The sequence below is a fragment of the Acinonyx jubatus genome, chromosome D4 (assembly GCF_027475565.1).
Source record: "Acinonyx jubatus isolate Ajub_Pintada_27869175 chromosome D4, VMU_Ajub_asm_v1.0, whole genome shotgun sequence".
Lineage (NCBI taxonomy): Eukaryota > Metazoa > Chordata > Mammalia > Carnivora > Felidae > Acinonyx > Acinonyx jubatus.
The window spans coordinates 92,286,193-92,308,451 of NC_069391.1; the positions used below are offsets into that span (position 1 = coordinate 92,286,193).

Genomic DNA, 22,259 nt, shown 5'->3' on the forward strand with positions numbered 1-22,259 from the left:
ATCTTGTCCCCTGAAAGGTATGTGATTTGTCCCTAAACAGTTTTTTCTTCCTTACTTGTTTATTTTGCAGCCAAAATGTGGGTTTATTCCTTTCTCCGGTGACGTTACGCACGAGGTGAAGCACAAAGTGTGCCGTTACTGCATGCACCAGCACCTCAAGGTGAGAAGCGCGGCCGGCCCACGGCCTCTGTGCACAGAGCCTCGGGTGGGGGCGCTGGCCCCATGGTGGGACCCCCCGGAGTCGCCCGACGAGTGAAAAAACAGATACTTTGATCTGATTTACTTTTTCTTTTGCAAGTAGTTCATGTTCGCTTTGTTTCAAATCGAGGTATAGTTCACATATCTTCAGTTCACCCACGTGAAGTGTATACTTCGGTGGGTTTTACGAAGTTCGCATGATGGCGCTGCCATCATTATTCGAATTCCAGAATAATTTCATGAGCTCACAAAGAATCGTGTCCCCGTTAGCAGTCACTCCCTAAGGCCCCTGTCCCGCCAGCCCCCGGCCAACACCTGCCCTTGTGGACGTGCCCTGGACATTTCCTGTAGATGGAATCCCATACCCGGTGGCCTCCTGTGACTGGCTTCTTCCCCTGAGTGTCACGGTTTTGAGGTTCGTCCACATTGTGGCGCGGTTGAACACTGTTCCGCTGTCTGGGGACACCTTGTTTATCATTCATCTCCTGATGGACATGTGGGTTGTTTCTACCCTTCGGCTGTTGTGAATAGTGTTGGCTGCTGTGAACGTGCGTGTGCATGTTCGTGTTTGAGTCACTGCTTTCAGTTCTTCTGGGTTGAATTGCTGGGTCTGAGAGAAATTTCTGGAGCAAGTGTTTCGAGCACATGTCGAGCTATTTCCCATGGCTCTCACACTATTTTGTATTCCCACCAGCAACATCTGAAGGTTCCAGTTTCTCCACATCTTCAGCACATCTTCAGTGCTTGCTTGTGATTGTAGGAAATCCTCGGGGTACGAAGCGGTACCTCCCTGTGGTTTCCCCTGCGTTTCCCTAACGGGTAGTGATGTTGCACATCTTTTACGTGCTCGTTGGCCATTTGTATGTCTTCTTTTGAGACCCATTGGTTCAAGTCCTTTGCCCATTTTTGAATCAGGTTATTTTTTTGTTGTTGAGTTTTAGGGGTTCTGTATATATTTTGGATATTAATTTTTTTATCAGATATGTGATCAGCAAGTATCTTCCCATTCTGTCAGTTGTCTTTATACTCTGTTGATAACATCCTCTGATGTACAAAAATTTTTAATTTCACTAAAGTATATGTTGTTTTTTCTTTGTTGCCTGTGCTTTTGGTGTCATAGTCAAATCATTGTCTAATTCAAGGTCACGAAGCTTTTCCTCTAAGGTTTTGATCGATTTTATGTTAATTTTTATACATGGAGTGAGGTAAGCGTCCAGTTTTCTTTTGCATTTAATTCCAGTTTTCCCAGCACCATTTGTTGAAAGGACTGCCCTTTTTCCACTGAATGGTCTTGGCTTCCTTATTGAAGATCTTTTGGCTGTAAATGTGGTGGTTTAGTTCTGGGCTCTCCGTTTTGTTCCAGTGGCCTATATGTCTGTCCTTCTGCCACTATGACACTTTTTTTTTTTCCTGTAGCTTTGTAGTCAGTTTTCTTAAGTGCTTTTTCTTTTAAGTGCCACTAAAGATTTTATTTTTGTTTTCAGTTTTTATTTTTTATATATAATTTATTGTCAAATTGGTTTCCATACAACACCCAGTGCTCATCCCAAGAGGTGCCCTCCTCAATGCCCATCACCCACTTTCCTCTCTCCCCCACCCCTCATCAACCCTCAGTTTGTTCTCAGTATTTAAGAGTCTCTTATGGTTTGCCTCCTTCCCTCTCTGTAACTTTTTCTCCCCTTCCCCTCCCCTTGGTCTTCTGTTAAGTTTCTCAGGATCCACATATGAGTGAAAACATATGGTATCTGCCTGACTTATTTCACTTAGCATAACACTCTCCAGTTCCATCCACATTGCTACAAAAGGCCAGATTTCATTCTTCATTGCCAAGTAGTATTCCGTTGTGTGTATAAACCACGATTTCTTTATCCGTTCATCCGTTGATGGACATTTTGGCTCTTTCCATAATTTGGCTATTGTTGAGAGTGCTGCTATAAACATTGGGGTACAAGTGCCCCTATGCATCAGTACTCCTGTATCCCTTGGGTAAATTCCTAGCAGTGCTATTGCTGGGTCATAGGGTAGATCTGTTTTTAATTTTTTTGAGGAAACTCCAACTGTTTTCCAGAGTGGCTGCACCAGTTTGCATTCCCACCAACAGTGCAAGAGGGTTCCCGTTTCTCCACTGTAGTCAGTTTTAAAATCAGGAAGTCCGAGTCCTCTAGCTTTGTTCTTCTCTTTCAAGATTGTTTTGGCTTTTTGGGACTCCTTAGAGTCGCATCTGAATTTGAGGATTGGATTTTTCATTTCTGCAAAAAAAGGCTATTGGAATTTTGACAGAAATTGCAGGAACCCGTAGATCACTTGGGGCAGTGCAACATTCAGACTTACAGTCCGCAAACACAGGTTGTCTTTCCACTTACTTAGGTCTTTCAGAATTTCTTCCAGCAATGTTTTGTAGCTTTCAGCGTGCAAGTCTTTTACCACTTTGGTTAAATTTACTTCTAGATATTCTTTTAGGATGTTGTTAAGTATGGTCGTAAATGGAATTGCTTCTTTAATTTCATTTTCATATTGTTTATTGCTGGCGTATAGAAGCACAACTAATCTTTGTATGTTGATCTTGTACCCAGCAACTTTGCTGAGTGTCTTTCTTACAGATTCTTTAGAATTTTCTATGTATAGGATCTTGCCATCTGTGAAGAGAGGCTTTTTTTTTTTCTCCAATTTAGATGGCTTTAGCTTCTTACTTTCCTCAAATAAACCAGATGGGAGTTTTTGTAGGGATTCTGTCGAATTGCAGATCAATTTGGGAGGTATCGCCACCTTGATTTAACAGTATTGATGTTCTATGAACACGGGATGTTTTTCCATTTGGTTAGGTCTTTAATTTCGTGCAGTGATACTTCATAGTTTTCAGCGTGTAAGCCTTATACTTGTTTTGTTAAATTTATTCCTAAGTATTTTATTATTTTGGATGCTGTTGTAAATGTTTTTTTTAATTTCATTTTCAGGTTGTTTATCACATAGAAATATAATTGGTTTTTTAAATATATATATATTTTGAATTGTAGTAGGATACACATAAAATTTACCATCTTAATCCTTAAGGTACATTGTTGTGCAGCCGTCACCACCGTCGTCTCCAGAACCTTTTCATCTTCCCAAACTGAAACTCTGTCCTCATTAAATCACTCACACTTCTTCCTTTCCTCAGCTCCCAGCAGCTGCCACCCTAGTTTCTGTCTCTGAATTTCACCGCTGTGGCTACTCTGCGTAAGTGGAATTATATACAGTATTTGTTCTTTCGTGACTGACTCATTTCACTTAGGTCCTCAAGGTTCATCCGTGTTGTAAAGTATGTCGGAATTTCCTTCCCTTTTAAGGCTGAATAATAGTCCCTTGAATGTATACACCACATCTTTAATCTGTTCCTCTAGTGACACACACTGGGTTGCTTCTGCCTTTTGGCTCTTGTGAACAGTGCTCCTGTGAATGTGGGTGTGTAAATATGTCTTGGAGATTCTGCTTTCAATTCTTCTGAGGGTGTATCCAGAAGTAGAATTTTTGGCCATGTGGTGGTTCCGGTTGTAATTACACGGAACCACCACGCTGTTGTGTACAGCGGCTGTGCAATTTTACGTTCCTACCACGGTACCTGAGAGTTCCACTTTCCCCGCACACTCACTAACACTTTTTGTCTGTGTTTGATAGTAGCCATTCTAATGGGCGTGAGGGGAGAAATGCAGTTGTTTTTTTTGTATATTGATACCTTATCCTGTCACCCTTGATGAACCTGTTTATTTGCTCTGGGTTTTTTGTTTTTTTTTTTTGGTGGTGGTGGTGGTGGTTTCTCAGGGTTTTCTGTATGTGTGATTAGATCATCTGCAAATAAGGATAGTTTTACTTCATTCTTTCCAATCTGGGTGCTCTTTGATTTTCTTCCCTAATTGCTCAGGTTAGAATTTGCAGTACAATTTTGTGTAGAAACAAGAGTGGACATCCTTATCTTGTTCCTGATCTTAGGCAGAAGCTTTCAGGTTTTCACTACTGAGTGTGATGTTCTCTGTGCGTTGGCCATAGGTGTTCTTTTTGTGTTTTTTTTGCCCCCCCCTTTTTTTTTGTGAATCGTGAAAGAATGTTAGAATTTTCCCTGTGTCTACTGAGAAGACCAGGAAGTGTGCTATTCGTTCTGTTAATGTGGCCTCTTACGGTTGCGTATGCTGAACCGTCCTTGTATTTCTGGGATAAATCTCACTTCATTATAGGTGTATGATTCCTTTAATATGCTGCTAAATTAGGTTAGTTTTTGTTGAGGATTTTTTCTTAAGAGATAATTGGCCTGAAGTATTCTTTTCTGGTGATGTTTTGTCTGGTTTTGGTAGGGTGATAACTGGCTTCATAGAATGAGTTAGGAAGTGTTTCCTTCTCTTTACTCTTTAGTTTTTTGTAAGAGTTTCAGTATTGGTGTTGATTCTTCTTTAATCATTTGGTTAGAATTCACTAGTGAAGCCATCTGGTTCTGGGTTTTCCTTTGTCAGAAGATTTTTGGTTGCCGATTTAGTGCCACTCTTACTATTCTGTTTAGATTCTCTTTCTTCCTGACTCAATTTTGGTGTGGTGTGTTTCTAAGAATTTGTGCATTTCATCTGATTTGTTCATAGTATTCTTCTAAAATTCTTTTTTTATTTCTGCAAGGTTAAGTAACATCCTTTCTTTTATTTCTGTTTGTAGTCATTTTTCTTGATCCGGCGAAAGGATTATAGTAATTGTTGATCTTTTCAAAGAAACAACTTTGGGTTTTGTTCACTTTCTTCATTTTTCTCCCTGTTCTCCACTTCATCTGTCTCTGCTCTCATCTTTACTATTTCCTTCCTTCTGTCTGCATTGGATTTAGGTTGGCCTTATTTTTCTAGTTTGTGTAGAAAATTGGGTTATTGATTTGAGATTTTTCTTCTTTTTCATATAGGTGTTTACAAGTATAAATTTCCACGTAAGCACTGCTCTCTGCCTCCCATAAATTTTGGTATGTTGCATTTTCATTCTATCTTAATTTTCTGGTTTTCCTGTTGATTTCTTCTTTGATGATTAGGAATGTGTTTAGATTTCTTGTATTTGTGAATTTCTCAATTTTTTTTTTCTATTGATTTCTAATTTTATTCCACCAAGTCTGGAGAACATTTGCATGACTTCATGTCTCCCTGAGAATGTTACATGTTTGCTTGATGAGAATGTGTATTCTGCTGTCATTGGGTAGAGTGTCCTATAGATGTTTGTGAGGTCTAGTTGGTTTATAGTGTGGTTCAAGTCTTCTGTTTTGTTGTTACTTTTCTGTCTTGTCACTCATTACTTGAACACCTTAAGCTGAACAGTCTAGCTCAGTTAATACCAGTTAATCTCACTGGTGTACGAAGGCTCTGCTCCTCCTAGCTTTGTTGGCTTCCCCCTTACAAGTTAGTCTTCGTACATAGCGTGCTTGTTACTGCAGATTCCTGACGATTGCCTCCTACTGTGTGGCGGACATTCTTTCAAGGAGATGGGATAAAAAAGTTACGAACAAATTCATGGTCTTCTCTGTTTACCTGCCTGTGTAGTTCCTTTACTGGTGCTCTTTATTCCTTCACGTGGATTCAAGTTACTGTTTAGTGCCCTTTCATTTCAGCCCGAAGGGTTCCCTTTAGTATTTCTTGTAGGGCAGGTTAGCTAACAACAATTTTTTTTTTTCAGTTCTTGTTTGCCTGGCAGTGTCTGAATCATTCCTTCATTCCAAAGGATAGTTTTATAGACGAAGAGCTCTTGGTTGACGGTCTTTCGGCACTAAGATTTTCTTGAATGCCTGGAAGCAAGCAGTCTTTGCCGAGGGGCTCCACACGCACGCAGGGACTGCCATCACCACTCAGCATGGCAGTTGCAGCTGTACTCAGCCTTCAGTTCCTCAGAGCCTCAGATCAACAGAAAGCGAGGGCCTTTGAAGGTCTTTCTAGAGCCTGCGCATGGCCTTCTAGAGCCCTGTGTACATCTCATTATTCAGCTTTTCCATTTTAGCATTAGGCTAAGCCTGATTGTTTGCCATGACTGTTACCACTCTCTCAGGTAGCTGTGCAGTGAAACCGTGCTTCACAAATGCCCCTGGGAGGACGCCCCTTCTGCACCTGCTCGGCTCTGAGGTAACAAAGATGGGAGTCCCAGAGATGGGTCATATAATGACCATTCTTTGGGCATGAGGCTTTGGAGAAACTCCTGCCCCGTTCAGCCCCCCTGCTGGCTGCCAGACTTCCTTTTCACCAGGATTGGGGTTGTTGGTTTTTAGGGTTTCCTTGGAGCTGGAGAGAGGGTTGGGAATAGAGCACTAAAAATGCCACAAAGCTGGGGCGCCTGGGTGGCTCATTCGGTTAGGTGCCGACTTCAGCTCAGGTCATGATCTCACAGTCTGTGAGTTCGAGCCCCGCATCGGGCTCTGTGCTGACAGCTCAGAGCCTGGAGCCCGCTTCAGATTCTGTGTCTCCCTCTCTGTCTGCTCCTCCCCCACTCGCACTCTGTCTCTGTCTGTCAAAAATAAACATTGAAAAAAAAGTTAAAAAAAAAATGCCACAAAGCTCAGTGTTCTTAGATTTGGCCATTTTTCTTGAATAAACGCTCCCTAGATTGTTGCAAGCCTTTGGTTAATTTTCAGAGTTCTGAAAGTTTTGATTCTGACAGTTTTTGCCAGTTTTCTCATTGCCCTTATGGAGGAGAGAATTTCCAGAGGTCTTTACCACCACCATTTTTGCTGACTCACCCCATCTTTTCTTTGTGTTGTTGTAACTTTCTAGTCTCTTAGGGAAAAGAAGGTATGTGAGCCACTCCCTTTGGGAGATGGTGTTCATTGTCACCGTTCATTTTTAAGAGCTATTTTTTTCTTTGTTCATTTAACTGCTACAGTATGGAACTGTAGTAATTAGGTCACCCGATTTCCCAGAGGTAACCCACGTTGTTAGTTTGCACATCCTTCCACACTTCTGCCAACACAAATGTACATACTATCCTGGGGGCCTGAGATGATGCCTTTCCCCACGTGTTTTCTAGCATGTGCTCACTCACATGTGTACATGTATACTTTCATGAAGCAAATATGGGGTCTCAGCATATGCAGTTGCTCTGCTTTTTTCTCTTCATCCTGGAGATTTATTTCTTGTGTATCCTTCAAGGCTTTTCCAGTGCATATTTGGATATGACCTGTGGATGCACTTCTTTTTCTTTTCTTTTTTTCTTTTTAAGTAAAGTAGCATCACTTCCACTCACCTGAATTGCTTTTTTCCTTGAATAAATGTTGGTGGTTTTTACCTTTACCTCTTCTGTTAGCTGGATGTCATTTACTCATTCCTTCACGTATCAAGTGGCTTTCTGTGTCCTGGCCCGTGAGAGCGGATGCACTGCAAAGTTGTTTCCAGACCTCGCTGTTACAGTTAGGCTGCACTGAACGTCCCCGACCTGGTGACGTTCATAGGTTTGCCGAAGTCTGGGGATACCCACATTTAAAATTTGACGGAAACCAGCGACTTGACTTTCAAAAGGTTGTGCCGATTTGTCTTTTCCCCAACAACATGAAGTTGCTTGTTAGCCATACCCTCCTCTCCCTGAATATTACAAGTTTAAAGATTTGTTCATCCGATGGCCAGAGTTGAGCCCGACCGTTTTGTGAGACTGGTCTGTCGTTTTGGAAAGGTGCTTGCTGCCAGCTGCCCTGCTCCCATGGAGGGCTGGGGTTTCCTGGGGTTGGAGCCAGGCCCCGCCCCCACTAGTGCTGGTGCGCACCTGGAGGTGGTGACCTTCAGCACCCTTGTGCTCACCTCAGCTCTCCCGTCAGTCGCTGACACCGCTTGGCGCTTTCTTAACAGGTGGCAACCGGGAAATGGAAGCAGATAAGTAAATACTGCCCCCTCGATCTCTACTCAGGGTAAGAGAACACTTCTCCTTTGTCCCTATGTCACCTTCCATGGGGGTGGTGGTGGGGTGGGCCGGGGGGGCGTTCTCTGCGGTGGTGGGGGCGGGGGGCTGGGCAGGGCTCCCGGTTCTTGTCCGGGTCCTTGTCCGGGAGTTGCCTCCTCGGTGACCTTTGGGAGGAGGTGGCTGGGGAGATGTTACCACCAGGAAGGGCTAGAGAGTGGGGTGGGCACGGGGGGCAGTGATGGGGAGCCTCCCTGAGGAAGGCTGGGGGAATGTGGCTCCTTGACCCACAGAGCCCGAGGTTCCTGGCAGCCGCCCCCAGGCCCATGCCCCGAGTCAGGGCCCCTGAGCCACAGGCGGCTTGCGGTCCTATCAGTAGTGTCTTCTCGTCGTAGGAATAAGCAGAGAATGCACTTTGCTTTGAAGAGCTTGTTACAGGAAGCTCAGAACAACTTAAAGATATTTAAGGTAAGAGTAGCTTCTATTTCCAGGCACTTGAGCAGTGGGGCCAGTGGGAGTCCAAACTGGGTTGAGTGAACCCGTGGCTCATCGCCTCTGTGACCTTGCAGGTGAGGGTGTCTGGGCTGGGGCTGCCGTGGCAAAGTCCTGCGGTCCTTTTTCCGAGCCTCGTTCCACAGGTGTGGCATCCTGTGACCCCTGGAGTGTGAGACATTAGCTCCTTGAGCACTGGGCGGCCTTGGGCCCACCTCTGGTTCCTGGATGAGGATGGCCCTGACTCCGTTGGGCTGTGTCCCTGGGGTACCTCTGTGCATCTCTGATGGGGTGGCCACACCTGTGCTTTTGCTCGTGGATCATTCAGGGAACTTCTAATTCCCAGATCTTGTCAGTCGGTGAGTTCTCAAAGTCCTGTGGCTCATCACCCCGCATCCTGGCTGGGTGGGGGAAGGTTTCTGCCCACGGAGCCCTCGCCATCAGCACGGGCACGGCCATCTGCAGGCTCCCTGAGGCCCCGGGGTCACCTGCTGGCAGGAGTCGGGGCCTCCGTGGAGGGGGTGGGAGCAGGACTGGCCCAGATCTGGAGGAGAGCTCAGTGTGGCCTGTGTTGGAAATGTGTCCCCTCAGGTCCTCCTTGTCATCTCCCTTCCTCCTCATCCTGGCCCCAGCCCCGGGGATGTCCTCATTGGTGTTATGTGTGTGCGGGAGTCCAGGGGTCCAGGCTCGCGAGCACTGGATGTGTGTGGAGAAGCAGGGCTGTCGTATGTGGGCGGCCTTGTGCCCTCTGTGTCCCGCTCCACGTGGATGGTGCTGCTCTGTGCACTGCATGCCCCTCAGCGGGCTTGGGCGGGCGGGGAGCCTGTGTGACGAGCTTTCTCCCATCTGGCTCAGAAATGTGGTCCCAGTGAACTGCGTTCACCCCGTCTGCCTCCACCTTCCTGAATCCAGAAAAAGAGGACAGATTTCACAATCAATTCTTTTTTGTTTGTTTAAAATTCATTTATTTAAATTCGAGTTAGCTAACATACAGTGTAGTATTGGTTTCAGTAGATCCCAGTGATTCATCACTTACATATGGCACCCAGTGCTCATCACAAGTGCCCTCCTCAATGCCTGTCACCCACCCGGCCCATCCTCCACCCACCTCCCCTCCGGCAACCCTGTTTGCTCTCTATATTTAAGAGTTTCTCTCTTTTTGTAATGTTTATTTATTTTTGAGAGACAGAGGGAGACAGAAGACCCAAAGCAGGCTCTGAGCTGACAGCAGAGAGCCTGATGTGGGGCTTGAATTCATGAACTGTGAGATCATGACCTGAGCCGAAGTCTGACGCTTAACCAGCTGAGCCACTCAGGCGCCCCTTAAGAGTCTCTTATGGTTTGTTTCCCTCTCTGTTTTTATTTTTTCTTCCCTTCCCCTATGTTCATCTGTTATGTTCCTTAAATTCCACGAGTGAAATCATAAGATATTTGTCATTTTCTGCCTGCCTTACTTTGCTTAACGTAACACTTTCTAGCTCCATCTGCCTCATTGGAAATGGCAAGGTTTCATTGTTTTTGGTCACCAAATAGTATTCCACTGTGTGTACGTATGTATATATCCATTCATCAGTTGATGGACATTTGGGCCCTGCATAATACGAATTTAGTGCCATTGTGTTATCTGTAGATTTGGTGTTTCTGGTGATAGTCTCTGGTCATTTGTAGCCTTTGCTGCTTTGGTCTTTTTTTTTTTTTTTTCTTTCTTTCTTTTTCTCCACTGAGAGAGTTCCCCTTAAAATTTCCTGCAGGGCTGGTGGAGTGGTCATGAACTCCTTCAGTTTTTGTTTGTCTGGGAAAGCCTTGATCTCTCCTTCTGTTCCTAATGACAGCCTTGCTGGATAAAGGGTTCTTGGCTGCATATTTTTCCTATTCAGCACATTGACTATTTCCTGCCAGTCCCTTCTGGCCTGCCAAGTTTCAGTGGACAGGTCTGCTGCTACCCTTATGTGTCTACCCTTGTAGGTTAAGGCCCATTTGCCCCTAGCTGCTTTCAGAATTCTTTCTTTATCTTTGTATTTTGCCAGTTTCACTATGATATGTCTTGGTGTTGAACCGTTTCTGTTGATTTTGAAGGGAGTTCTCTGTGCCTCTTGGACTTGGATGCCTGTTTCCACCCCCAGATTAGGGAAGTTCTCAGGTATAATTTATTCAGATAAACCTTCTGCCCCTTTTTCCTGTCTCTTCTTGTGGGACTCCTGTGATATGGATATTGTTTCACTTCATTGAATCACTTAGTTCTTTCATTCTCCCCTTGTGATTTAGTAATTTCCTTTTGTCACCTGCATCATTTTCCATGATTTTATTTTTATTTTCTATTTCACCTGGTCTCTCCCCTGCTTCTTCTAGCCTCACTGTCAATGTATCTAGTTTGTTTTACATCTCAGTTATGGCATTTTTTTTTTTAATTTTTTTTTTCAACGTTTTATTTATTTTTGGGACAGAGAGAGACAGAGCATGAACGGGGGAGGGGCAGAGAGAGAGGGAGACACAGAGTCGGAAACAGGCTCCAGGCTCCGAGCCATCAGCCCAGAGCCTGACGCGGGGCTCGAACTCCCGGACCGCGAGATCGCGACCTGGCTGAAGTCGGACGCTTAACTGACTGCGCCACCCAGGCGCCCCAGTTATGGCATTTTTTAATTTCATCCTGAATGGGTCTCAGGCCTTTGATTTCTGCAGCAAGAGTTTCTCTGGTGTCTTCTTCGCTTCTTTCAAGCCCAGCTCGTAGTCTTATGACTGTTGTTCTGAATTCTTGTTCAGATATGTTGCTTATATCCGTTTTGAGTAAGTCCCTGGTTGTGATTTCTTCTTGACCTTTCTTTAGGGGAGAATTCCTCCGTCTTCTCATTTGGCTAAGTTTCTGTTTTTGTGTGTTTTAAAAGCTTGCTATGTTTCCTGCACCTGAGAGTACCGCTATATTAAAGGGGCCATACACTGTCCAGGGCTTTGCAGTTCAGGAGGGGTTTCTGGTGTGTGCTGTGTACATTGTGCTCTTGTGTTTTGGCTGCTCTTTCCCGCTGGTCAGTGCTCTGCGGAGCTCCCCCTTGCTTGCCGTGGGGGAGTGTTTGGACCTTTAGGTGTGCTTTGATTCGTTTGTTGAAGTAAGCTAGGAAAAAAGGAGAAAAAAATAAAACCCTGATCCCAAAAAAAGAAAAGGAAAGGGAGTAAAAAACCAGAAAACTATAAAGCTGATTCCAAAGAAAAAGAAAGGAGGGACGTCTGGGTGGCTCAGTCGGTTAAGCTCCAACTTCAGCTCAGGTCATGATCTTGCAGTTTGTGAGTTCAAGCCCCACATCAGGTTCTGTGCTGACAGCTCACAGGCCTGGTGCCTACTTAAGGATTCTGTGTCTCCTTCTCTCTGCCCCTCCCTGCTTGTGTTCTGTCTGTCTGTCTCTCTCTCTCAAAAATAAACAAACATTAAAAAAGAAAAAAGAAAGAAAAAGAATTAAAAAGACTGATCCACAAAATAAATAGAAGGAAATGATAAAAAAACAAAAACAAAAACAAACCCTAGAAACTATGAGGCTGATTCCAATAGGAAAAACAAAAACCAAAAACTGCAGGTATCATTTAAATTAAAAAAAATTTTTTTAAATGTTTTTATTTATTTTTGAAGGAGAGAGAGAGACAGAGCATGAACGGGGGAGGGGCAGAGAAAGAGGGAGACACAGAATTTGAAGCAGGCTCCAGGCTCTAAGCTGTCAGCACAGAGCCCGACGCGGGGCTCGAACCCGCAGACTGGGGGATCATGACCTGAGCCCGAGTCGAACGCTTAACCGACTGAGCCACCCAGGCGCCCCTGCAGGTGTCCTTTTAAAGCACTCATTTTCAGTACACTTGGTGCATCAGGGGGCTGGCTGTGCTGATCTTCTGGAGGAGAGGCCCACTGTGCTGGCTCAGAGTCTTGCCCCAGTAGATAAGCAGTTGACGGGGACAAGGGACGGTGTCTGGTGTGAGCAGGTCCCGCCTCCACTGGGGGCCTCTCCGTGGCTCTCTGAAGTCCTGCCATGTTGTTGAAGGGAAGGTGGCGCCATCCCAATCTCTCGTCCCCGGACGGATTCTCACACTCCCCACTGTTCAGGCCGCCGTCACAGGGTAGCGAATCGGGCAGTCAGCTCCCTGTGCGCCACAGCTCTCCCGTGTTTCTTCTTTGGCGTGCTTCGGGGATTCAAAACCCGAAATGTTAGAGGACTTGGCACCACGTGGATCCTCGCCCCTCCTCCAGGGTAGAGCCTCTGTGTGCTGTGTCTGAAGCCCTTTGTCCCCGAAGAAAGACCCACGCCTGCACAACGTGCTGAATTTGTGGTGTAGCACTGCTAAAAGCATCAAGGCTCATATTCCCTCTGGGTGTGCCTCTGTCTCCTGCTGATAAAGGTCTTTGGCTGGTGCCTGCAGGGTCTTTTGCCCTTAGGGAGGCAATATATACCCTGTTCCAACAGTACTCTAGGAAGGGGACTGTCCACGCACCTCACACCTGCTAAGCTGTCGCCTCCAACCGTGGGGATCATTCTGCCATTCTGCAGAATGGGTTTTCCTGGGTTTTCCATGTGCCCTGGCCTCAATATGGTTGTGTTTGAGGGACGAGGAAAGCCCAGGGTCCCCCTACTTCTCCTCTGCCATCTTAACTCCTCCTCAGTTCTTATTTTTAATTCTTACAAAGACTGAAGGAGTTTCATATTTAAAGCCTAAAGATAAATTCTCCTTCATCTGCGGATTGATTTGGAACAATCTGGAACCTTCAGTGAGGCTAGTATTTTTCCCGGTGGACCCTTTTCTGACTGTTCTTGCCTGCTGGGCCCGCAGCGAGGGGAGTGGCTTGGCCCCTGCTGTGGGGCGGGGCCTGGAGGGCTTGCTTTTGCTAAAATCAGAGTGGAAACAACACAGAGGTTGCGATAATAGTTCCAAAAGAGTGAGATTAAGAGAAGGGACACAGAATGGCTTTTTTTTTTTTTTTAACGTTTACGTATTTATTTTGAGACAAAGAGCACAAGCAGGGGATGGATAGAGAGAGACAGAGAGAGAATCCCAAGCAGGCTCCAGGCTGTCAGCACAGAGCCCGATGTGGGGCTTGATCCCACGAACCATGAGGTCATGACTCGAGCTAAAACCAAGAGTTGGATGCTTAACCAACTGAGCCCCCGAGGTGCCCCCAGAGTGGCTTTTTAAGTAATACCAGGAGCAGTGAAGCCCATCACTGCAAGTGCCATCGCTGCCTGTGAGTCAGGCTTTGGTTCTCAAGTTCAGGTGTGCCCCATTGCCTGCTGTGGGAGCCACCTCCCCGTTGGCCCGACTCCACAGCTGTGGCTGTATCCACCCCCACGCGGGACGCTTGTGAGACGTGGGGGACATGCAGCTTTGTCGTGGAGCCCAGGGCAGCGGCGCTCCAGGGAAGGTCACATGATGTCCTGAGTGGCTGTACTTGTATAGATTTTAGACACTGGGGAGAAGAGGCTTTCCACTGTCCAGCAGTCACCCAGCTGCTCACAGGCCTGGAGAAGGGCAGCTTTGCGGGGGCTGAGGTGGCTCTTGTCCTGGACTGTGGGCCGAGCCCTGGGCCCACCTCTTGGCTGCAGTCCCCAGGGCCTGGTTTTGCTTAGCACTTCATTGTGGTCCACTCCCCCCAGGGACTCCTGCGTACCCTCTGCCTTCTTCCTGCAGCAGGGCCCATGTCCAGGGTCAGTCGTCTCATGAGGGTTCCCCTGGCCCCATGGCCAGCAGGGGCCTCAGCTGTGTGCCTCTTACTCAGATGTCCATACCTCTGAGCTTGGATGTGTGACAGGACACCCAGTGGAGGCACTGTGCACCACTGAACCCCCGAGCTTGATGAGGGAGGAATGCCCTGTCCACACCTCCTGGGCTGGATTGATTCTTCTCTGCCACCTGAGGACAGCGCTGTGACTACCCTGCTTTGTATTCTCTGCATAACAGTCACATACCGTCTCTCATGGTTTCTGGGGCCTGAAATCGAGCAGCACAGCTGGCTCTGGCTCAGCCCTCTGGGGGCTGTGTCCCCTCTGATGGCTCGGCCCTCTGGGGGCTGTGTCCTCTGATGGCTTGGCCAGGGCCCAAGACTGTGCTTCTAGGATGGCACCTTGGTTTCTGGCCGCGGGGGCACGAGGGGCTGCTCAGCGTGGCTGTGTGGTTTGAGGGGAGGCATGGGAGGGAAGCCACAGCGTCTTTTACACCTTAGTCTTGTAGGGGATGTGTGGCTACTTCGCCTTTGCAGTGGGGAGAGGGCTGCAGGGTGTATCAAGGGGCCACTGGGGACCGTGTGGAGGCTGCTGACCGCCCCGTCTCTCCTATGTGGGAACCAGGGACAAGGAGTCGGTCACTCCCCTGGGTTAGCTGTGGCTCACGGGTCACAGGGTCAGCCTGTGCTCACATCCCTGCTCACAGCCCTGGGAGTGTGGTGCCATGGGGGATTCTTTGCTAGACTTGGTTTTAAAAGGCTGGATGGCCTTGAAGATGAAAGTCTCCACACTAATGACACTGGCAGCCTCCCCTGCCCTGCAGAGGACAGGACTGACATCCACACTGGCTGAGAAGTCTGTGTGTCCCCCAGTAGCATGGGCATCACGTGGCTTCTCGGGCGACAGGCTGGGGTCTTTGGGAGTTGGGGCCTAGGGCTGAGGTTGCCTGAGGCCCCGTGCAGTGCACGTTCTCCTGAGGCTTTGTGTCTCCGGCCAGGCCGGTCCTCACTTTTTGGGAACGTTTTCTTTTTCGTGTTCTAATGGGGTTTGACTCTTGGTCAGTGACATGGTGTGTGAAGGTGGGTCTGGGAAACCCAGACAGAGACAGGTAGGGGGTCAAGTCCCTTTACCTGCTCAGTGGGCAGGGACAGAGGTATTTCGCCCCAGCCTGTGGAGTTGACACCGTCCTGTCTCTCTCTCCGCCTGAAGAATGGTGAGCTGATTTATGGCTGCAAAGACGCCCGCAGCCCCGTGGCCGACTGGAGCGAGCTTGCACACCACCTGAAGCCGTTCTTCTTCCCGTCCAACGGCCTGGCTGGCGGGCCCCACTGCACGGGTGCCGTGATCCGGGAGCTGGTGCGTGTCATCACACGGGTGCTGCTGAGTGACTCTGAAAAGGGCCGGGCTGGCGCCCTGAGGCTGGGGCCGGGCCCGCAGGGCCCTCGTGTCTGTGAAGCCAGCCCTTTCGGCAGGAGCCTGCGCCACCAAGGTAGGCCACGCTGGGTGTAGGGGCGGGCAGAGCGTGTGGTGCATCCTGCCAGGGTCCTGCCTGGCCTCACGGAGCACTTGTGGGAGCAGCCTGGGCCCCGTCGGGGCCCCCCAAAACCCCCCAGCCCCCGTGGGGAGACCTCCCCGCCGTCTCATCTTTTATCTGGGTTTTTAAGTTGCGGTACATGTTTGGGCTGTAGGGTTTTCCCCGAACACATCGCCCCCTGTGTCTGTGCGTCCTCTGGTTTGTCAGGGGCTTTCCTACAGTCTCCCGTCTCGTGGTTGCCACCCTGGAAGGGTAGGTTTTCTGTGGCTGGTGGAGAACTGGGGCTCAGAGGGTCAGGGTCCCACAGCTCAAGGCCCTTGCGGGTGGGGCGGGGGGCCCAACTGTGACTCAGTGGGTGTCCCAGCTTTGAGGCCGCCCCGTGGGTGGTTTGGGCTTTTGCTGTGAATGTTCATGGGATCCTCTTTGTCCCTTTGCTGCCTGCTGGTGGGCTCCATACGGCAGGCCTGCGGCCTGTGGGAGCCATAGCCAGGGGCCGGGAGGTCAGGGTGTCAGTACTGCACACGGCTGCAGCTCCCCCTGCAAGGACTCAGACCCATCCTGGTGTTTGTTCCTGGGACACGGCTGCTCCTTAGAAGGCTGAGAGGTGGGCCGGGACCCCGACTTCCCAGGCCTCACAGCACCTGCTGCACGGCAGGGACCCAAGAACGCTCGCTTGTGGGATGGACCTCGCGTCCACACTGACCACGATGACCACTCCCTGCCGCGGGTATCAGTGGCAGCTTTGACCGCCATCCCGTGTGGCCACCCGCCCATCAGCCTGGGTTGTGGTTCGGGGCCCCGCAGACACGGTTGTGCAGATGTGATGACGGTGTGGTCACTTTAAATTTCGTGCTTGGCTCATCTAGCTTGAGGGCCATCTCTGCACTGAGACCTGGGCTGGGGTGTGGACTTGGAGGCCCTGGACAGGGAGAAGCAGGAGACACGGGGCCCCTGCTGGTCTGTGGTGCCCGGCCCCGTGCCCCAGCAGTTCTGTGAGGCAGGGTGTGGCCTGTCCCCAGGCTGTGTTCCATCCTTGACAGTAAACCTCTTGTTTTCCCGATGTTCTTGGTAGGAAAAAGCGCCCCGGAGTGCTCGGGGTTACCGAAGGGCTGTCTTCTGTACAAAACCCTCCAGGTGCAGATGTTGGACCTGCTGGACATCGAAGGCCTCTACCCTCTGTACCGGCGGGTTGAGCGGTACCTGGAGGAGTTTCCTGAGGAGAGGTGAGGCCCAGGCCCTTGGCACCCCTGTGCTGCCTAGGCTGAGTGGGCCCCGAGCTTTCCTGAGGGGAAGACGGGGCTGGGGGAAAGGGGTCATCCTAATGGGAGGACTGCCCACCCAGCCTGGGGTTCGGTTCCTGTGGCAGGAGCAGGGCTGGCTGGCAGTCCTGTCCTGAGTCGGCGGAGCCTGCAGGGGGCAGTGCTGCTCCACAGCCGCCCGGCCGCTCCTGCCACCTGGCCGCCCTCCCTCCAGGGGGGTCTCCCGGGTCGGTGCCACAGGCTTGTGGCTGGGCTGCGGTATTCCCGGATCTGGACCCCCTGTCTCCCCAGCCGCCACCCCTCACTAGCGTCTCTGACTGGATGCCATTTGTCACAGAGGAGACAGCCTGGGCTTCCTGGTTCTGGTCTTGCACGTTCTGTTTAAAACTAACGCTTCAGAATGATGTTTAGTGTCAGGAAGAGGTGGGTCTTCTAGGTGTTCTTTAAAGGCAGATGTGTGATTGTTAGATCGTTAGCAGTTTCAGAAACCGTTTCCGGGCAGCTTTGCCATCCTGTTTTTGCGCTTTCTCCTTCAGAAAAACATTGCAAATAGATGGGCCTTATGATGAAGCGTTTTACCAGAAGTTGCTTGATCTTTCCACCGAGGACGACGGGACAGTGGCCTTTGCACTGACGAAGGTGGGCGGACCCTTCTGGAAACGCTGTGTGCTCCTTAGGTTCTTCACACTAGCTTGGGGCTTTCCTAAGACATGTGGTTTTCCATTACCTGTCCCTGGTGGTTAAAGCAGAAAAACTGGGATTAAAAAAAAAGGGGGCCGAGTTTCCCCCAGGTGGCCTGGGGAAGGTGACACGTCAGCTTTCAGGGAGGATTTCCGTTCTTCCTGTTGGCTCCAGGCCACCCAGCCCCAGCCCTGTGGCCGTGTGTGGGTGGCATCCCTCCCCAGAACTCGGGCCAAGGGCAGCCTGGGAGGACGTCCCCAGGAGGAGGCCTGGTCCTGCCCGAGGGACTTTGAGGCTCACTGAACCTGCATAGGAGAAAGCGTCTTTACTTTCAGTGCCCTCTGACTGAAATGCTGCATTTCCTCCATTATGAATGTGGCAACAACCACTGTCGGGTCATCAGGACCCCCGACTCTGCCACCGAGAGAAACCAGACCTTCTTGTTTCACACGACAGTTGCCGTAGATACCTCGCGGTCCCTGAGCTTTTGTGGCGCAGGACTGTGTCCTACGTTGTTTTAAACAGTATTCTGGCATTTGATAGAGTCATCCTGCTGTTTATTTTCTGCATTTAGAGATGTTATTCTGAGAGGGACCCATAGGCCTCACTGTGCTGTCACGGGTTTTGCTAAATGCTAACGTGGCTGGTTGCGAGTGAGGGACACGAGGGAGGTGTAGAGCAGATGACCCCCTCCAGGTACACGCGGGCAGCTGCCCGGGAGCCTTGGCTCACCTGCTTGGGGCCCCACGCGGCTCTGGCTGCCCCTCTCCTGCAGCGCTCATGGTGTCGAGGAAGACGACGGAGGCGGCCCCTCCCGAGTGCAGGGCCATGGTGGGGAGTTCTCTGAGGTGCTCGGGGTGGGGAGACAGCCAAATGTGGAGCCTCTGCACCAGAATAAAGCGACAGTCTGCCCTACGTTGTCTGCAACTTGGGGGCGCATTGCTTCTCTTTCCAAAGAAGCTGTATGAAAGACTTCTTTTTTGTACGTTTCTATATTTTTCAGAGTTGTTACCAGATAAATATGTAAACATGTGTGTGTAACCATAATTTTGTGGTGAGAGACCCAGGCAGTCATTACTCCACTGCCAGAATGGCTGAAACCAGTGCCACCCCGGGCTGGTGCAGGGCGTTGCCTCGGAGAAACCGGTCACTTGACCGTGCCAGGGGTGGGTAGGAAACCGTGTGGGGAAACATGAAAGCTTCTCACAAACTAAACCTGCATGAACCCTGCCACCTGGCCTCTCTCTCCGGGGCATGTGTCACAGAGAAGGGAATGCTTCTTCTCACAAGCCCTGAGCACTGGACACAACCCAGGGGTCCACCAGCAGGTGACCTATGGCAGGTGACACGCTGGCAGTGCTAAGCAACCAGTGACCTGGCCACATCACCAGGGTGCCATGCGGGGTGACGGAACTGGTCCCAGAAGGTTACACACTACGATTGTTTCTATGACATTCTTTTTTAGAGGTTTTATTTTCAAGTAATCGCTATGCTCAACATGGGACTTGAACTCACAACCCTGAGATCAAGAGTTGTGGGCTCTACCGACCGAGCCAGCCAGACGCCCCTCTCTGACATTCTTGGAATGACAAAGATGAGTGGTGGCTGTGGTTTGGGGAGGTGGAAGGAAGGTGGGTGTGGCTATAAAGGTCAACTCAAGGCATCCTTGTGACGGGTCTGCCGTGTATCTTACCGTGGTGGTGGGTGAACACGTGTGGCCACACTACACGCGCACACGCTGGAATGAAACTGCAGAGAGTACCAGTGTCCCTGTCTTTGCTGGATGCCATCCTGTGTGAGGTTTGCAAGGTGTCATCATTGAGGGAGGCTCGGTGAAAGGTGCTCAGGTCTCTGCGTTATTTCTTACACCAGCACATCAACCTAGAATTACCTCCAGAACAATCTAATGAAAAGGATTCAAGCAGTGAGTAGACTGTGTAATCGTGACCGTGCTCCTGCCCTTTTGTCTCTCAGTTTGGGAGACTGCCCACGTTACATGCACCGGTTGCCAGCACGCATTTAGCAGACCGTCGCTTGAGGTCTCTTTGTTGGGATGTAAGGGTCTGCCTGTTTTTGTTTTAGGGAGTTAGGTTCTGGTAGGTGCGAACCTGAAGAGGGCTGGCTGTGGAGGCAAGTGGTGGAGCAAGTGGAGGTCATTCTGATGCTACAGACGAAATTCCTTCAAGAACTCACTGAGCCTCCGACCTCTGATGAGCTGAGGGACTATTCCCTTTATTTTGAGGCTCCGGAAACTGTAGCCCGAAGAGACCCTTTGATGTATCGCGTAGAATTCCACAGGAGGGTCAACACGCTTGTGGAAAGGGCCGGACAGATGCTTGAGACGGCTCAGAGCCTCTGGCCTCTTACACGTGCTCAACGTGCCGTGTAGTTCAGAGGTAGCCATAGATCAGCCCAAACCAGTGCCGCTGTGTTCCAGTCAAACTTCATGTACAAAACAGGTGGTGAGCTGGGTCTGGCCCCTGGCCCGTGGCTTGCTGACCTCTGTTTACTTTGCATGTCAGTTTTTATGTTCCGTTTTTCACTCCATTGGTTTGGAAGTTGCACATTCTGTTCCTATCCTTGAAGTGGTTACTTGTCCGGTCTAATGTTAGTGACTTCACCCACCCACCCTGCCCCACCACACACACTCAGAACACGAGGAACTGGGTTCACTCCACTTCTCACTCCCACCTTTCAGGCAGCTGCTTGTCTGGGGTTCTTCTTGTTCTTTTCTAAAGTCGCTGTTTACTCCTGTCTTTGCCCATCGTTATTACATCTTACTTAGAACTTTCCTTTGTTGCCTTTTTTTTTCGATAATGGGTTTACTGAGATACAACTTACATGTCATACAACTTACCTGTTTAAAGTAACTCTGTGGTTTCCACTACATGTGCACCTATCCCCAGTCAATTTTAGAACATTTTCATCACCTCAGAAAGAAATCTTCTACACCGCCCCCCCCCCCCCCCAGCTCTAAGCACCCACCAAGACTTTCTGTCTCTGCGGATGTGCCTAGTGCAGTCACTGCGTATACACGGAGTCCTTCAATCCTTGGTCCATTATGACTGTGACTGGCTTCCTTCACTTGGCATGTTTCCCAGGTTCATCTGCATTGTAGCATCCATCAATACTGTCTGCCTTTTATAGCTGAAAAGTACTCCATTCTACGGGCACATTCCATTTTATGCATTTATTACTGGTGGACATTGAGTTGTTTCCACTTTTTGGCTATTACGAATAATGCTTCTATAAATGTTTGTATACAAATTGTTGTGCGGACATGTTTTTATTTTTCTCAGCTATACACATAGGAGTGGAATTGGTGGGTCAAATGATAACGTACGTTTAATTCTATTGGGATCTGCCAGACTGTTTTCTAGACTGGCTCTCCCATTTGACATTTCCACTTAACTTAAAAAAATTTTTTTAATGTTTATTTTTGAGAGAGAGAGAGAGTGAGGGAAGGAAGGGGGGGGAGAGAGAGAGAAAATGAACGGGGGAGGGTCAGAGAGAGAGAGGGAGACACAGAATCTGAAGCAGGTTCCAAGCTCCCAGCACTCAGCACAGAGCCTGACATGGGGCTTGAACTCACGAATGGGGGGAGATCACGACCTGAGCGGAAGTCACATGCTTAACGACAGCCACCCAGGCGCCTTTCCGATTTGGATGCCTTTAATGTCTTTTCCTTGCATAGCTGCCCTAGCTAGAATTTTTAGTACAATGTGAAACAGATGTTGCAAGAAGAGACATCCCTGATTTGTTCCTGGTTTTGTTGGGATAGCATTCAGTCTTTTTTTTTTTTTTTTTTTAACGTTTATTTATTTTTGAGACAGAGAGAGACAGAGCATGAACAGGGGAGGGGCAGAGAGAGAGGGAGACAGAATCTGAAACGGGCTCCAGGCTCTGAGCTGTCAGCACAGAGCCCGACGCGGGGCTCGAACTCACGGACCGTGAGATCATGACCTCAGCCGAAGTCGGACACTCAACCGACTGAGCCACCCAGGCACCCCCAGTCTTTCATCATTATGTACATGTTAGCTGTGGGCTTTTCATAGATAATCCTTTATCAGGTTTTCATAGATAATCCTTTATCAGGTTGAAGAACGTCCCTTCTTTTCCTAATTTGTTGAGTGTTTTTATCAAGAAAGGATGTTGGAGTTTATCAAAGATCTTTTCTGTAGCAATTCAGATTATCATTGTTTTTCTTTCTTTTTTTAAAAAATTCTGTAGATAAGGCATATTACATTAATTTGTTTTTGGATGTTAAAACAACCTCACATTCCTGGGATAAATCACACGAGGTCATGGCATAATGATCGTTCGTATATGTTGCTAGATTCAATTTGCTATTATATTGTTGAGGATAATAGTATCCACATTTATAAGAGGTACTGGTCTGCAATTTGCATTTCTTATGATGTCTGTTTTGGTTTTGGTTATCAGGTAATACTGGTCTTGTCAAGTCAGTTGGGAAGAATTCCAGCTTCTTACTTTTTGGAGGGGTTTGAGAAGGATTGATGTTAAGTATTCTTTAAGTAT

General features: G+C 48.7%; 1 protein-coding gene across 5 annotated transcripts in view; it reads left to right on the forward strand.

Annotated features, from left to right (window-relative positions):
* The window catches only part of LOC106982579 (inositol-pentakisphosphate 2-kinase), a 128,243-nt gene that overhangs the window by 93,838 nt on the left and 12,146 nt on the right, over positions 1–22,259 (forward strand). For 2 of the 5 annotated variants that reach the window (XM_027041267.2, XM_027041272.2), the window contains 6 exons: positions 71–160; positions 8,016–8,074; positions 8,460–8,532; positions 15,456–15,735; positions 16,853–17,003; positions 17,576–17,678. In XM_027041267.2, coding sequence (XP_026897068.1) covers positions 71–160; positions 8,016–8,074; positions 8,460–8,532; positions 15,456–15,735; positions 16,853–17,003; positions 17,576–17,678 — 756 coding nt within the window. Of the gene's footprint in view, positions 1–70; positions 161–5,107; positions 5,165–6,231; positions 6,306–8,015; positions 8,076–8,459; positions 8,533–15,455; positions 15,736–16,852; positions 17,004–17,575; positions 17,679–22,259 lie in introns of those variants that run through there. The other 3 variants (XM_027041268.2, XR_008291362.1, XM_027041269.2) reach the window with 3 other exon arrangements.